The sequence below is a fragment of the Mustela nivalis genome, assembly GCF_964662115.1.
Source record: "Mustela nivalis genome assembly, chromosome: 12".
In the NCBI taxonomy this organism is placed as follows: domain Eukaryota; kingdom Metazoa; phylum Chordata; class Mammalia; order Carnivora; family Mustelidae; genus Mustela; species Mustela nivalis.
The window spans coordinates 36,000,685-36,017,014 of record NC_139031.1 but is presented as its reverse complement, the minus strand read 5'-3'; the positions used below and the strand labels follow the sequence as shown (position 1 = coordinate 36,017,014).

Genomic DNA, 16,330 nt, shown 5'->3' with positions numbered 1-16,330 from the left:
ACTTCTTACCTCTTTACTCCAATTATAGCCTTGCTGGGGGTAGGAGCTTCCATATGGATTTGAGTGGTGGGGACACATAAACATTCAGTCTGTAACATCCATGAATAAGAAATTATTCCCAATTGCTAACTAAAACCTTTTTGACTGGTTGACTCTATGGATGAATTTCTCTTGCATAAATGATCCCAGGGCCCACTGAGTTCACAGAACACGGGAAAGCGAGCAGTGACACCTACATTCAAAGTTCTCTAAATGAATACATCATGGAGAGAACAGCATTTTTATCTTAGGTGAGTTCGTCTGAAGCTCTTTTTCAAAGAAGGATTAGGGCTCTTTTTCAAAGAGTTCTACCTCAAGGTCATCTGAAAGCACAAATTCACTGGGGCTGAGGAAGCATGAACAGGGCAGAGCCATCACAATAATCAAGACGGTACACCAAGGAAGCCACTTTGAAACTCTGGAACAGATTACTTCCTAGACATAAATGACAAAGTAAATTCAGGCATTTGAGACTCCGCTTCCATCAGTCTAACCTCTAATCCTGGTCAGCTTATAGAAGAGAATAGATCATTATTTCTAATTGTAAAAGAAATGCAAGTTAATTTGGAAACTATTAAAAGTACGAAGGCAAAACAAACCACCATTTCTCAACTGAAACAATTGGTTATAATAACACAGCAACTTTTGTAATTTTGTATCCCCATTCTTCACTTAAGCACTTTCCCATTTCAACATTCATCACTGTATTTTTAACATAAGTTATACCTACTGTTCTAACATGGAGCCAAGAATGCAAATATTTGGTTGTCTGCATCAATTTCTATAAATTACAGCTAGGAGTATTCAGTGAAAACTAATACAAATACAATTCTCTTTAAAAAAAAAAAGGCAAATTGAAGAAACAACAAACTTTCTATGTGTGTAATTTTGTAGGAATACCTCTATCTTTTGTTAGTGTTTATTATCCAGATTTCTGGAGAAAAATCTCAACAATTTCTTCTATCTTCATTCATTCTATAACCACTCATTCATGTTTGAATTTTCATGTTTCTTTGAGAGCCTAGGTAACCTCTTAGGCTTGCCATCATGGAAGCTCTACCACCAACAGACTCTTCAACCAACTTTGGACACTTCAGGATAATTACCAATAGGCTCTCTCCTCTCCCCAGGACCCAGGTGAGGGCCATTTTTGGTTGCCTCACATACACACATGCCCATGTTACTGAACATGTTTACCTACACAGTGACAAACAAGATACTTTATTCTGGAGAAAAGAAAAAGAAATAGAACCCAATCTCTACATTTCTGCTTAAAGATTTCAAGAAGACATTTTGAGGTTAATGTCCAACTAATACTTATAAAAATAAATAAATTACTTGGTTTATGAAAATGATTCACAACTTGGCGGAGGAATGGTTATCCAATTCATCAAGAGAAAGACTTGCTAACTTCAAATCCAGAAAAAACCCCACCAGCCTCCTCTTCCTGGCACACCCACCTCGGACATGAATAGGGGTGGGTAATACACATATGTACTTGCAATTTCCAACAGCCTCCCCATGTGAATGTCTTGCTTTCCCTTCTTCCTCCCCAGCTGAGAAACAGTCATGTTTTAGTTTATTACTAAGTGACACATGCCTGTTTCCAGATTTAGTAGCTTTCCTTCTTTTTAGGGACACAAATGTGACCACTGGTTCTGAAACTCCCTGCAGTGCTTTGAACATGGCTGAAAATAAAAGTATGTACTGATTCCCCCTTACAGGCCTTCCTTCAAAATCTGGTTGATGTGCACAGCTCTGAGCCAAGTTCCCAGCTATAAGCCCTCACGTTCCATATGCCATGGTTTTTGGCAATGCAGGTGACTCATCTTTTATCCCACTACTCATCGCCAAGAGACTGCAGGCGAAACTACAATACCCAACATGCTTTGTTACTACAGCTCTTCAAGAGCACCCATGAAATAGCTTTTCTTATAGAGACCCCAGTATACTTCTCAAAGACAGAGTGGCATCTTCCATAGACTCCTTGCTACCCACCCCCCCGACCCCCTTCCCATCCCAGTTGTTTCTGGAAATGGTTATCTCTCAATGGAAATATAAAGATGAGGTGGAAAGAGAAGGCCCATAGATGCCTCAGGCAGGAAAGGAAACACTCCAAGTTGAAAGTACTAACCTGACCTCTAAGCTGGTGACAGGGAGAGATGATAGTCCTTCTGCCCAGGTCACTGAAGCTGTTCTTCTTAATGACGGAAAGCAGAAAGAAACCACCAATGGGTTTCCTTAATCCAATTCCATCTGCCTTGGGAAAATTACTCCCAAACTGCGGCAACAGGCCTTATGTCAGACTTGATTTTTAATATTATCAATGTTTGCCTCTTTATGTGCATTTATGGATATTTCAGTGGGAAGTTATGACAGTCTACATTAGGGGAAGGGAGCCCAATGCCATCTTAAGCTGGAATCCCTTACTTCAAATGACATAATTTTCAGGAGGGCAGTAGTATAACTTAATGAAGTCTAAAGTTGACCTTGTGGTTTCTAAGAGGTATTATCTATTTAACAAACACACACACACACACACACACACACACACATAAAATCTGTATGTAATAATACCCTGCTTTGGATATCTGAGGGTTTTCCCATTTTTAGATATGTGTATGCACTTATATGCTGTCTGAGGGATGTATAAATCTTGCTTATTAAAATATTTGTTCATTCTGTTTTTCAACATCCTGTCGGTGAAATCTCACAAACATGCACAATCTGGCATAAGATACTTGCTTGGGAGAGAACTGTCACAGAAATAGAGGCAACTGATGCCTTAGCCAGGCAAGGCACTAATGGGAAGCAAGAAAAGACCATAAAAATTTAGTTTACTACTTATTCTACCTGGACAGGTAATATTACTTCCTTTAGAGTACCCTGTTCCATATTAATAAAGTGCTCCAAGACGACTGCTCTTTAGAAATTTACGGCCTGTCGCTTTAAAATTTAGAGTGAGCAAGCAGACTACGTAATCAAAGTCAATACAATGAATAAAGTCTTATCTGGGTCAACCACTTCAATCATCACACATAAACCAAAAATCTCTGTAACCACACTCTCTTCTCGAAAGCCTCCCTCCTTTGCTCCTGGCTGACTACCTACCAGCTAGGCCACCTGAACATTTGACAGGTATGGTAAAATCAAGGTGGCCAAAGGAAACTCCACCTTACACCATAAACCTGCCACGCCTACAAAAATGTCTCATATGTTTTACCCATTGTTGCAGCCAGAAACCAGAGAAACACCCTAAACGTCTTCCTTTCCCAAACTCCTCATATCCAATCACGAAGCCTTGTTGCTTCCCATCTGCTAACCATCTCAAATCCGTCCGGATATTACCATACAAGGTTTGCTAACCTGGTTCCAGCACTCTCCAAGTCATCTACTGCAAGAATCTCTCTTTTCGCATTTTTAAGCCACCCCCCTCCTCCACAAGCAAGAATATGTGTGCTTTTAAGTTTCATACTGCTCATATTTCCAACAAAGCGAGTTTTTTAAAAAAGAATTTGCTGATAATCTCCATGTTGTAGCAGAAAGAATTATTCTCATCTGTGCATTAACTGCATCTTCTCTATATGCTGTACCTTCTACAGTTTCAAGTCATAGGCGAGGGGTGCCTGGGTGGCTCAGGGGTTTAAGAGGCAACTCTTGATTTCAGCTCAGGTCATGATCTCAGGATAGTAGGATCAAGCTCCATGTTGGGCTCTGTGCTGGGCATGAAGCCTGCTTAAGATTCTCTCCCCCTACACCCCTTGCCCCGTGTACATGCTCTCTCTCTTAAAAAAAAAAAAAAAAAAAGACAAATTAAGGCATCAAGGTGCCTTAAAAAAATAGTTATATAACCTGCATTGTTTCTTCCAATAATAATCAGCAAGCAACATGAGAAAAAGCAAAAAACGATGATGGGTGGTAATGCTATAACTGACAATATAGCTCAGTAGGTTTACTGTCTTTGTTCTTGTTACAGGGGCCAGAGATCATCCTCAAAGGAAATCACATAGAAAACATCCAAAATTGGTCACTAAGTAGTGCATACCAATCCTTGTCAAAAAGATCCTAGTTGGAAGACACACATGAACTTGAAGAGACAACTTATACAATGCATGTGATGACTTTAGATATTTGTTTTATCTATAATAAGAAATAGTACATAAAGAAGACAGATTTTTACAACACTGAAGGAAAAAAGTTATGTATGGTTACTAAATTCTAAGTCAAAAATAAACACAAACATCTAACTTTAAAAAATCAAAACAAAAGGAAAAAAAAATGTCACAAATGAACTTGACCAGAAACCCAAAAAAGTCTAAGTTCCAGTCCTTCCTTAGGAAGGACTTTTCAAACTGTGCTTTCAAAAGTACTTTTCAAACTGTGAGTCAGGATGCACTAAGAAGTCATTAGGTTGGGATGCCTGGGTTGCTCAGTTGGTTAAGCCGCTGCCTTCGGCTCAGGTCATGATTCCAGCGTCCTGGGATCGAGTCCCACATTGCGCTCCTTGCTCAGTGGGAGCCTGCTTCTGCGTCTGCCTCTGCCTGCCACTCTGTCTGCCTGTGCTTACTCTAACAAATAAATAAATAAAATCTTAAAAAAAAAAAAAAGTCATTAAAGTCAAGTTAACATAAACTTTTTTTTTTATGATAAAGAATAGAAGATCACACAGAATATGAGCACATATTGTTGTATTCTTATGCGTGTGGGCTGGTGCTGATGGTATTTGTATATACACATCAAATGAGGAAAGTAAATGTATTTCCTATTATGAATGATATTATGGATTAATTGGATAAATCTATTTCCTATTCAATATATTTCCTAGCCAAGATTAAAAGTCACTGACGTTAAGTCACTTAATCTCTTATGAAGTTGCTTCTTCATCCCTTAGATGGAACTTAACATTCTATTTCAGAGAGTATACCCAAATAAAATAACTTCACAGTATTTTCTTCAGCTATAAAACATTGTATTAATATGTTACAGTTACAGCATTTTGGTCGGGATTCTTTAGAGTGTAATGTTTCCCTGCCATGTATGCTCACAGCACGAAGTCATTATGCTAGAAATTTGGACATCCTGAATCAAAGATAATTCTGAAAATGTAGTCTCCAAAAGAGTAAAGCTGGAGATAGGAAAGCCTAATGTTTCTCAAAATTTGTAAATCTCCTTCACAGGAAACCAACCACACTGCCTCCAGGAAAAAATGACAAAACAAACAAAAAACAACAACACTAAAGAGGAAGGGTAGTATCTCTGGGTTTCTAGTGCCTCGTGAAAGAATCCTCCTCCCTTAGGAGAATGGCCAAAAGAGGGAAACACGTTTAGAGGCTATTCCCCTAAGAGAGGGACTCAAGAATATCAGCTGCCATTCTGCACAGCCCTTCAGTGGCACTTTTTTTTTCCCCCAAAGATTTTATTTATTTTATTTATTTATTTGACAGAGAAAGAGAGATCAAAAGTAGGCAGAGAGGCAGGCAGAGACAGAGAGGGGGAAGCAGGCTCCCTGCTGAGCAGAGAGCCCAACCCCAAGACCCTGACACAATGACCTGAGCAGAAGGCTTAACCCAATGGGCCACCCAGGTGCTCTGCTTCAGTGATGCTTTGCCTGGAGATATAAATCACTCCTCTTTGCTTCCCATTTAAAGTGAAGAATGCTGTGCCAGGCTCTAAGTGCCACAAATAATTTCAGGCAGCACATCACTATTTAGCTATACATGTTATCTGGACACATGATACCACAAATAGGAAACATTTCAAGAAACTAGTAGCTAAAAAACTGAAAAACAGGTAAGAGGACAGACACACTCACTCATAACTCTCCCACACAAGCTACCATTAAAGCACACTTTTTCAAAGAAAAGATATCCTAAAGATCTGTAGAATACAGGAAGGCTCGTGAATTTTTTGCACTGACCTATCCAGTATATAATCTCCCTCTAAGCTCACACATGTTAAACATCTGGCTGGGGTTGAGAGGCACACAGTTTGCAGCCCAGTAAGGCGCTCTGGCTCACCTGGGAAGCCTGTGCATACATGGATACTGAACAAATGAATACAGAAATGTATCTTCAATGGTCATAATGTAACTTTCCCTGTGACTAATTCCCATCCCTTTGAGGGAGGGAAGGGAGGTATGACTGATGAGGGCATGCAGGAAGCAGATAGTGATCCTAAGGAAATTTGCAAGGGGGGTGTCTATCAAGAATGCTTTTGTCACTGCCCAAGGAGCTCCTCCTAGAGAAAGAGAATCAAACAGATTGAAATGAGTAACTATCACCTGGGTTCTGGCAGCCTGCCAGGTAGCTTTTGCTTACCTTTGATATTAGTTAAAAAACCATGTGGTTTGGTCACAACAAAAGTATCTTTCCTATAACAATCTCTACACCATGGAGGTATTTTTCTAACCAAAGGACGCATTTGTTTGGAAGAGCTCTCAAGAATTAATACTGGGAAGGACTTTGGATATCATTTGTCCAAAAGGCAGGCACTCAGAAAGGTTAAATGACTTACCTAAGGTCACACTGCTGGCAGCAGTGTCTAGCCTACGACCAAGAGCTAACCAGAATTTCCCAAGATAAAATATGTCTATCATTGTGCCTAGTAATATAGTTTTAAAGAGACATGTTCCCCTATCCCTCAGGACTATAGCTTTATCACTATACCTTCTAATTCTCTAGAATCAGAACACTTAGGTATATAAGTATACATTATTTTAAGACCACCCATCAATTGGATCAAGAGTGCCCATATGTCAGGTTTGAAAAGGAATTTCTATCTGATACATCTTACTATAGGTATGAAATTTAATTTTATCCATATTAACAATGTTGTTTGAAACTAAAACAGAAATATATAAAGACATATAATTATCTCATATATAATTGATGATGGCTAAGAAGTATCATTGGAAAAATATACAATGTGCAGTAAAACTTCAGTTATTACAAGTTACAAAGACTAATTTATTTCAAAGAATGAGGAACTGAATTACTACTACACCTGATAACAACCAAACATTTTTGCCCGTAAAATATCTCTTCCTTAGTATTTATAAGAACTAGATGAGAAAAGCACATGTATTTTTTTTAAACCAAGGTTAAAAAAAAAAACTTGCAGCATAGATAGCTGCAAATAGTGCTCTCCATGGTGAGAAATAAAGTCTACACTTAAGTATCCTAGCAAAATTTTCACCACAGACACACGCACACACACATACACAAAATGCACACACCTAACAGATGGATTCTAAAGAACAGCTAAGCATTTCATAAGCCAAATGCTCAAAAATTAATGATAAAAGATTAACATTCCTGTATGTGTGATACTGTATAAATGAGCAGACCCCTCTCTATCCTCACCTTCAACTCAACCTCCTTTTCCCAACGCTGTGCTTACCCTTCCATCTCCATCTCCCCCTTCTCTGCAAACAAATCACAACCACCCAAAAGCAAGGTGTCTGCTGCAGCCCAAAACACTTGACCGATAATATCCGGTTTGCCATTCCAGGAAATCCCAGAGTGTGTTTTAAGCCTCTGCCCAAGGCTTATAAAGAAAGGAGAGAGAAAAACTAATCAATACCAGCACCCAGCTGTGACTTGGCACATAAAGAAATCAAGAAAATAAATCCCATCCATAATCTGTATAATTTAACACTTGGAAGAAAGCAACATCTGGGATCGACTCCAAGCGGGACAGTGTTGCTGGATGGATCTGTGCTTCCTGCACTGAGTGTTAAACCCAGTGAGTGACAAGGGGGACACTCCAGTCCCTCACCATTTCAGCAAAGGCAGTATCTTTTCCTAGCAAGGGTTAATCTACCCAAAAAGGGAGTGGGAGTAGGGGACAGAAGGAAAATTATAACCACCAACATCTACTCTTTGCCAGTACAGTGCCTGGCAAAGGTTCCTCTCCCCACTTTGAAGAGAGGGAAAACTGGAACCCCTTTCCAAAGGTGGGTCTAGGACAAACTATTGTCTTGCTGAACGGCCACAGTCAGAATGAAAGCTAATGAAAATACAGGAATGACTTTGTTTAATCATACAGTCCTTTCAGTGGACTCCAAAGTCCTATCCCTATGGGAAGTTAAAAAGAAAAAAATCCCCTATGACTACGATTCCCTGGAAAGGTTTGCCAAATTTTTTTAATTACAGGAAAATTAATTTAGAACATAAGCAGATACCTACACATTGTCTAAATCACTAGCTCTGTACCCAAATTTAAAAAAAAAAAAAAAAGTACAGCAATCAGCAGGACGGGGCATTATAGGAAATAAAGATTGTTAGTAAAACCCAAAACGCTTCCAGCCTGTTAAACCTTCTGAGAGGTTATAATTGCATTTGGCCGCTGCAGGCTTGTCAGAAAGCCTGGCTTCTTAATAGCCACAACCCTAAAAGGACTAACTGTCAAGGGGAGACCCAGCTGAAATCAAACAACAAAAACGGGAACTGTAATCAGCCTGAAATGGGAGGAGGGAAAGGAAGGGAGACTCCTGTATTCATCAGTCAACATTAATGTCCTTTGTTGTTCACCTTTGCACAGAACCGCGAGCGCTACCCTGTTCCTTTTCTTCCGAACGCCAGTGTCAGAGTAGTCCTTTCCTAAAATCTGTCTCCTCGCCTCGAAGACCCAGGCTTTCCGATTTCCCCCTCCCCATTATCACTCCACAGCTGTCCTCCACCAACCCCCAACGCGCTTACCCCGGGCCGAGAGGGTGGCCAGAAGTAAAAACACTGCTGAAATACCCGTTCCCCTCCAAAGACCAAAGAGGCGCAGATGTTGAAATTTACCAATCCCCCAGCCCCTCAACACTCGCACCCCAGGAACCCGGGATAGGAGGAAGGAAGGAAGCTGGGGTCGGGCTCGGTCTGTCAGAACGGCTCTTTTGAGGACGGTGCCACATTCCGCACTCTGAGAATGTGGAGCCGAAGAAAAGGCTTTGCGCCTCCCTTCTGTTTTGGGGGTGTTCTCTATGCGCAGTAGTTGTTGTCTCCCTCTCCACCCCGGGGAATCGTTGCATCCCATTGCCCTCTCCGGGGAAGAAGGGGAACGAGGGAGAGGAGCGCCGTTCGCTCTCCTCTTCCAACTTGACTCACACACGCCCCGTCGCCACTTCAAACTCCGCAGGCAGAGCCCGCAGCGGGAGGGCTGGCCGCGCGCTCCTCCAGCCGTCCCGGCGCTCCGGGAGCCGGTGCGGGAAGCGCCGATGGGGCGGTGAGGGGCGAGACCCCGGCGCACACCCCTCTGCCCGGAGCTGGCTCGGCAAAGCCCCAAACCCGCAGCGCGATGCCAGGATTAGGCATTTCCAGCCCCGCGGAGCCAGAGGGGCGCAGGGGCAAGGACGCGAAATGCGCACCCGCTCGGGCCAGAGAGGCATAAAAGTTCGCCCCGCGGAGACTCACCCACGCCGTATTTCTCGTGCTCCGTAGGTATCCACATGGCTAAAGGGGGGCCCGGGGTCTTTGGGCTTTGTAATCCCCGCGCCTTCTCCGGCTCACAACAATGCACAGTTCCCGAGTAGCGGCTGCAACGCTGGAACCCGGCGGCTCCGCGCGAGCTGTGGGCGCTGGGCAGGGTCTGCGCTGGAAGCTCCCGAACCCGGCGTTGACAACCGCGCAGCTGAGGCTGCGCCGCCCGCCGCTTTCCCGGCGGCGGCTGCTCACAGTCCTCCGACGCGCTCCCGGGAACCCGGCGGCACAGTCATTGTTCTGATTCACTGAACTAAGCTACAAGCCAGGATACTCTCCGGCGCACCCCCGCCCGCCAGTGCCTCTCCCAGCCCTCCCTGTCCCGGGGTCCCTGCAGCACGCTGGGAATTGTAGTTCTGAGCCTCGCCATCCCGGAAGGGGGCGTGGCATCAGCGGCTGGGGGCGGGGATTAGGCACCGCTCTCCACATCCTATTGGCCCAGGACGTGAAGGCGAGGAGAGGACCTGAAGGAAACCCTGCGTTGATGGGGAGTTCTCCTCCAGTCGCGTTTCCATTGGTTCCACACCAGGCTGGCGGCCCTCCTTTTTCTCCTCTGCCGCGTAATGGCTGCCCCCGAGACCCAGGGGGCTGCTGCCGGAGGGGAGGAGGCCTGTGAGGGCAACCACAGCAAAGTCCCGGGTGTCAGTTATGAGGGTGAGTACGGTGCCCCTGAGGTGTAAATGGTCTGTCTCCCTTTCTCTGCGATCAGGAGTGCAGCCGATCGCCAGGGAAGCCGCGGGAGCCTGCCTGCTCTAAAGCCACCTGGGCGCGAGGGGGCCACGGGCGGGGCCAGCCCGGCGGGGTGGGGTCCGAGGCGGCTCCCGGGTGGGAACGCTCTGGGGAGGAAAGAGAAAATGGAATAGAATGGCTTTCCGCGAAGCCGAGGAAGCTCCCTGAGCGTTTGTCTTCCGTGTGGAGCTCGCGGCTTTGGACTCCGAGCCGGGTGGGTGTGTGTCCAGTCCTGTTCGCGCATGTGTGATTGTGACTCCTGGATCAGCAGCTCTCTCCTCTCCAGTACCCTGCCTCCGCCTCCGCCGGCCTCGGGCGATGTGTTTTATTTGGGTTTGCGAGGAGGATTTCCAGTTGCAGACCGGTCACTTCTCTCCACTCTACAAATTTGCTTAATTGCTGGCTGGAGCGGCCTCTGAAGGGAAATTGTGTTTCTCAACAGCCTCTCTGATCGCCCCAGGCCATCTCCAGGGTTGCCTGTGGACCCTGGCCGAGTCCTTAGAAAAAGAGGAAAGGAAGTAGTATTTTGCACTCAGGGCTTCAGAGAAAATTTGAAGGTGGTTAAGAAAATCATCGCAACTACTTTGGCTCTACGTGTCTTTTCAGTTGCCCTCTGATCCGCTGTAGAGATCAAAAATCAAACTTTGGAGGCTGCCACGGCAGATTGTTTTGAGGATTCCGATCCGTATTCTTTTACCTTTAGTGCATCTGTTCCCGCCCACCTCCTTTCTTTTTTGGCTTGATGTGTAATTTAGTACAAGTTGTCTTTTTCTGTTGGACATGGTTTGGGGCTTAAAGGTTCTCTGTCCTTATTTGATACTTGGGGGGTTACTTTGGTTTTGTTTTCACGATTAAATTGACATTTAGTCTTGAGTTTTTACTCAGCAGCACAGTGATAAAGTGCAATTTCTTCCCACTGCTCATCAGTGGAACTTCCTAGCTCTGAAATTATTTTAATTCCTCTCCCAAAGCATTCTTTGATAGGCTCCCACTTTAAATAGTTATGCCTATGCCCTAAGCAGTTCATTTGGGGGCTTTTACCTAATGGTAAGATACTAGTAAGGTTTTCCAGATTCTCAAGGTTCCAGAGGTCTGGCTATCTGTTTAACATTTAAAGATGGAATCTTTGGAGATGCCTGGATGGCTCAGTTGGTTAAGCCACTGCCTTCGGCTCAGGTCATGATCCCAGGATCCTGGGATCCAGTCCCACATCAGGCTCCTTGCTCGGCAGGGAGCCTGCTTCTCTCTCTGCCTCTGCCTGTTTCTGCACTCTTTCTCTCTCTTTCTCTCTCTCTCTCTCTGACAAATAAATAAATAAATAAAATATTAAAAAAAAATAAAATAAAGATGGAATCTTTGAAGAATTTATCTCACATATTAACTCATAAAAAAGAAAATTGGGAATTTCTTTCAAAAACATTGTAGAACTTTTAAACATCTTCAGTTATTATAAAAATTTTCATAATAGGGGTGCCTGGATAACTCAATGGGTTAAGTCTCTGCCTTTGGATCAGGTCATGATCTCAGGGTTCTGGGATCCAGCCCCACATCGGGCTCTCTGCTCAGTGGGAAACCTGCTTCCCCCTCTCCCTCTGCCTGCCTCTCTGCCTACTTGTGATCTCTGTCTGTCAAATAAATAGATCAAATCTTTTTTTAAAATTTCTTTTTCATAATAATATTTGAGTTAAATGAAGGTTCCTCCACCACACAGTTCATTCCCAAAGTAACAACTTTTAAAAGTTCATTGTGTGTTTTCTCACGTATTCCTACATGACAACATCTGTATTGTTTTGATTTTGAAAAATAAAAAGGGATCATTGTTTGTAAGCTCAAAGATCTGCAGCCTCCTTTTTCCCAATGATCTATTATAGACACTCTTCCATGTCAGTGTATTTGTTGCTTCATTTTTCTAAGGACTGTGCCAGTCATTTTATTCCATAAAATGAATGTGCCATACTTTAACCATTCCTCTGTTAATGAACATGTAGTGGGTGTAGTGAATAACTTTATTTACATGTCCTTCTCCCTCTTGGTGTGTATTTCTTAAGGAATTGCTGGGTCAAAGGTAACACAGGTTTAAAATTTTGAAAGATGTCAGATTTTCTCTTTGAAAGATGTCAGTATACACAACTATCAGTAATATATGAGTGTTCTTTTCCCCTGTGCTTACCAGTGTGAGGAAATCATTAATCAAGGACCAATGTTTAAATGACTGTTGGATTGAATTGAGTAAGCGCTATAAAGCATAATTTTATGTTCCAGTTTGTTTTCAAACTGAGCAGCAGTGTATTGAGCAGCAGTGAATTAGAATTATCTGTAACCAAAAAATTCCTCATCTTGGCTCGTAGCTGACAAGTATTCTTACTAATTTGTAGCAGTCAATGGGAGAACTAATGGTTGATTTTTATATCACTCTTATAAGGTAAGGTTGTCATTAAAAATCCCTTTAATAATTTATGTATTATTCTGTAACTTTATTCAAATTCATTTCAAAGCTTACAAAGTATGATGAAAGTTTTAGGTGGAAATAATGATACTAAAAGTATATTTGTATTTTTTTGTTAAGCAGTTACTTAGATTCTCAAGAATGTCTTTCCCTGTGAAATCATTAGTTTCTTGAAAACTGTCTTTTTTTTAATTTATTTATTTATTTTCAGAAAAACAGTATTCATTATTTTTTCACCACACCCAGTGCTCCATGCAATCCGTGCCCTCTATAATACCCACCACCTGGTACCCCAACCTCCCACGCCCCCACCACTTCAAACCCCTTAGATTGTTTTTCAGAGTCCATAGTCTCTCATGATTGACCTCCCCTTCCAATTTACCCCAACTCCCTTCTCCTCTCTAACACCCCTTGTCCTCCATGATATTTGTTATGCTCCCCAAATAAGTGAAACCATATGATAATTGACTTTCTCTGCTTGACTTATTTCACTCAGCATAATCTCTTCCAGTCCCATCCATGTTGCTACAAAAGTTGGGTATTCGTCCTTTCTGATGGAGGCATAATACTCCATAGTGTATATGCACCACATCTTCTTATCCATTCGTCCGTTGAAGGGCATCTTGGTTCTTTCCATAGTTTGGCGACCGTGGCCATTGCTGCTATAAGCATTGGGGTACAGATGGCCCTTCTTTTCACTACATCTGTATCTTTGGGGTAAATACCCAGTAGTGCAATGGCAGGGTCATAGGGAAGTTCTATTTTTAATTTCTTGAGGAATCTCCACACTGTTCTCCAAAGAGGCTGCACCAACTTGCATTCCCACCAACAGTGGAAGAGGGTTCCCCTTTCTCCACATCCTCTCCAACACATGTTGTTTCCTGTTTTGTTAATTTTGGTCATTCTAACTGGTGTAAGGTGATATCTCAATGTGGTTTTAATTTGAATCTCCCTGATGGCTAGTGATGATGAACATTTTTTCATGTGTCTGATAGCTATTTGTATGTCTTGATTGGAGAAGTGTCTGTTCATATCTTCTTCCCATTTTTTGATATGTTTGCCTGTTTGTGTGTGTTGAGTTTGAGAAGTTCATTATAGATCCTGGATATCAACCTTTTGTCTGTACTGTCATTTGCAAATATCTTCTCCCATTCCGTGGGTTGCCTCTTTGTTTTTTTGACTGTTTCCTTTGCTGTGCAGAAGCTTTTGATTTTGATGAAAACTGTCTTTTTTAAGAGGTTTCACTCTCAGTCTAATTAAAATATCAGTCTGTGTGCTGACTATCCTAGGACTGATGATTTCTACTCCAATGTCACCAAGTAGTGTGCAAGCAGGTACAGTACCTTACCTGAGATCTCTGCTGCCAGACTTCTGAGGTTCCATCCCTCTCCAGAAAAGTCCCTGATCTTGCACAACTCTGCTTTGCATAGATTTGAACTGTAACTGGGATTTCATATTATCTTCTAAAATTAAGAACAGATAGTAAATACAAGATAGTCTATTAAGTAACACATAGTAAATTAAGAACAGATAGTAAATCACACTTAGAGATGTATTACTGATATTTTTTCTTTTGCTGTTTTTAGTCACAGGCAGTAAGATAACACATATAGTTTATTAACTGACAGTACTTACAGGAGATCTTTATGATGGAGGTGATTTTTTTCTGACAGTCATAACCTGTGTATCTATATTGTAATATTCTAACTGAGTTAACTTTTTTCTCTGCAAATGCATGCTCAGTAGATGATAATCATGGGAATGCTATTTTGGATTTATAATGTACTTCCTCTGGAGACCTTATTAACTAATATGTGATTTCTCTAGGAGTGGGGGTAGCAGGTGGTGTGAACTCCTCATTTTTATATTTGCTATTTCAATAAATAGCAGCAGACCTTAGCTAGAAACATAGGAAGCATCCCTGATTTCTGTCTTGCCCTCATGTCCCAAATGTGATGACTTACTAAGCCTTATTTTTCTGTGCCTGATATCTTTTGAATTTGTTCTTCATCTCTTTAGCCCCTTTTCTCTTTCTAACCTTCTCCATTGGTGCTGAATTGTCTGTGTCCTCCATCCTCCAAACTGTGTTCTTGAAACTTTGACATGTTCGGTTTTGTCTGCCAAGACCTTTTCTTGGCACTTTGTCAGTAGTTAATCATTGTTTAACCAGAAATGAATTCCAGCCTGGATGATTGCAAAACCTTCCTAGTGATCTCACTGACTCTTGATTTTTCCCTCCTTTAATCCACATTCCAAAACACGAATGCGTTCATGCATCCTCACTTGAGATCTTCAGTGTGACTCTCGTGCTTGTATAATGAGGTCTGAATTCTCCGTGTGGCATTTAAGATTCAAATCTACTTTTCCAGCCTCATCTTCAGTCATCCTGCTTTCCTTTCCACATCTCCATTATCACAATTAACCATATCACACTGTAGTTAGTTAGTTGTGATCAGCTTTGCCTTTCCCAGTAGACTGTGAACTTCTTGAGGGCAAGAGTTGTCTTATTTTACCTTTATGCCTCCAATGCTTATCTGAGCTGCATGAAGTAAACATTCTAATAGTTTAATGGTTAGAATCTGTTTGACATTTATTCACAGTACTTAGAATGGCTGCTATTTTACACAGAGGAATTGATGTAAAAAAAAATTAGTATATGTTTTATGCTTGTGGAAGTTATGCACACCAACTCGGAAATGCAGAATATATCATCATGAATATGATCTTCTGTCAGAGGGAATCATAGTTAGCATTTTCACGTAGTTTTTAGTCTTTTTTTTAAGTGAAGTGTTAGTATTGTATAGATAATGATTACTTTTTTTTTTTTTTTAATACTTCATGCCTTTCCCTTGTAACCTTGAACCCATACCTGAGTGAGCTGCTGCATAGAAATTGGAATCAGTGAACCATCATCTGTCTGGCAGTTATCTGGTTTTTCACAGGTTGTCATCGTATTTCCAGCATTAGTTTCAAGTCCAGTTGCATACATTTAACATGACAGTGGGAAGAGAACTAGACCCTATCTTGGAAAAACTGTATTTGAATTTCAACTCTGATGTTTAATAGTTGTGAATAGCTTTATTGCATATGCTGCTGCATTTATGAAAATATGAATATAATACCTATTTTGCAGAGTTGTTGTGATTATTTCATTCAGTTATATATCTCTGACAGCCTGGCATTATTTCCTTTTACCATCTTGGAATTCAATATATATTAGTTGTTTTCAGTGTCAAGGTATGCCTGAATGAACTAGAAAGCTGCCTACCCTCTGATTCTGTATGTACTTAGGAAGCAATCTACATTGTGTTATAACCAAGGAGAAGCTTAGGAATGTGTTGGTGATAGCTGCTTAGTCTGCCCTTGCATTCCTGGGAGTCATTAGTGTCTGTTGGTGCTCCGTACTAGTATTGCAACTATGTGCTCTGAAAGCCTTTTATATTATCTTCATAACTTTTCTCATCCCTACGCAGTGCTTCCCCCTCATCCCCAGCTGTCTGCGCACATACCCACATTCAGAGTCAGCAAGAAGTTCAGATAATCTTGCACACTGGGATGGCCTTGCAAGGTACAGGCTAGAGGGAGTTATGGAAGAAAAAGAATTATGGAAACCTCACCCTGTGGGTTTGGTGTAAGATTCTGAAGAGGC

General features: G+C 41.9%; 2 protein-coding genes across 7 annotated transcripts in view; one reads left to right on the top strand and one right to left on the bottom strand.

The window, feature by feature from the left end:
• DOCK4 (dedicator of cytokinesis 4) overlaps positions 1-9,891 on the bottom strand; it is a 431,090-nt gene extending 421,199 nt beyond the window's left edge. For 3 of the 4 annotated variants that reach the window (XM_082693074.1, XM_082693076.1, XM_082693077.1), the window contains exon 1: positions 9,441-9,879. In XM_082693074.1, coding sequence (XP_082549200.1) covers positions 9,441-9,477 — 37 coding nt within the window. In that variant the 5' untranslated portion in view covers positions 9,478-9,879. Of the gene's footprint in view, positions 1-9,440 lie in introns of all 4 variants that reach the window. The other variant, XM_082693075.1, reaches the window with a different exon arrangement.
• A 56-nt stretch (positions 9,892-9,947) lies between these two features.
• The window catches only part of ZNF277 (zinc finger protein 277), a 104,310-nt gene continuing 97,927 nt past the window's right edge, over positions 9,948-16,330 (top strand). Inside the window, exon 1 of one of the 3 annotated variants that reach the window (XM_082693082.1) lies at positions 9,948-10,160. In XM_082693082.1, the coding sequence (XP_082549208.1) occupies positions 10,070-10,160 (91 nt within the window). In that variant the 5' untranslated portion in view covers positions 9,948-10,069. The remainder of the gene's footprint in view (positions 10,161-16,330) is intronic. The other 2 variants (XM_082693084.1, XM_082693083.1) reach the window with 2 other exon arrangements.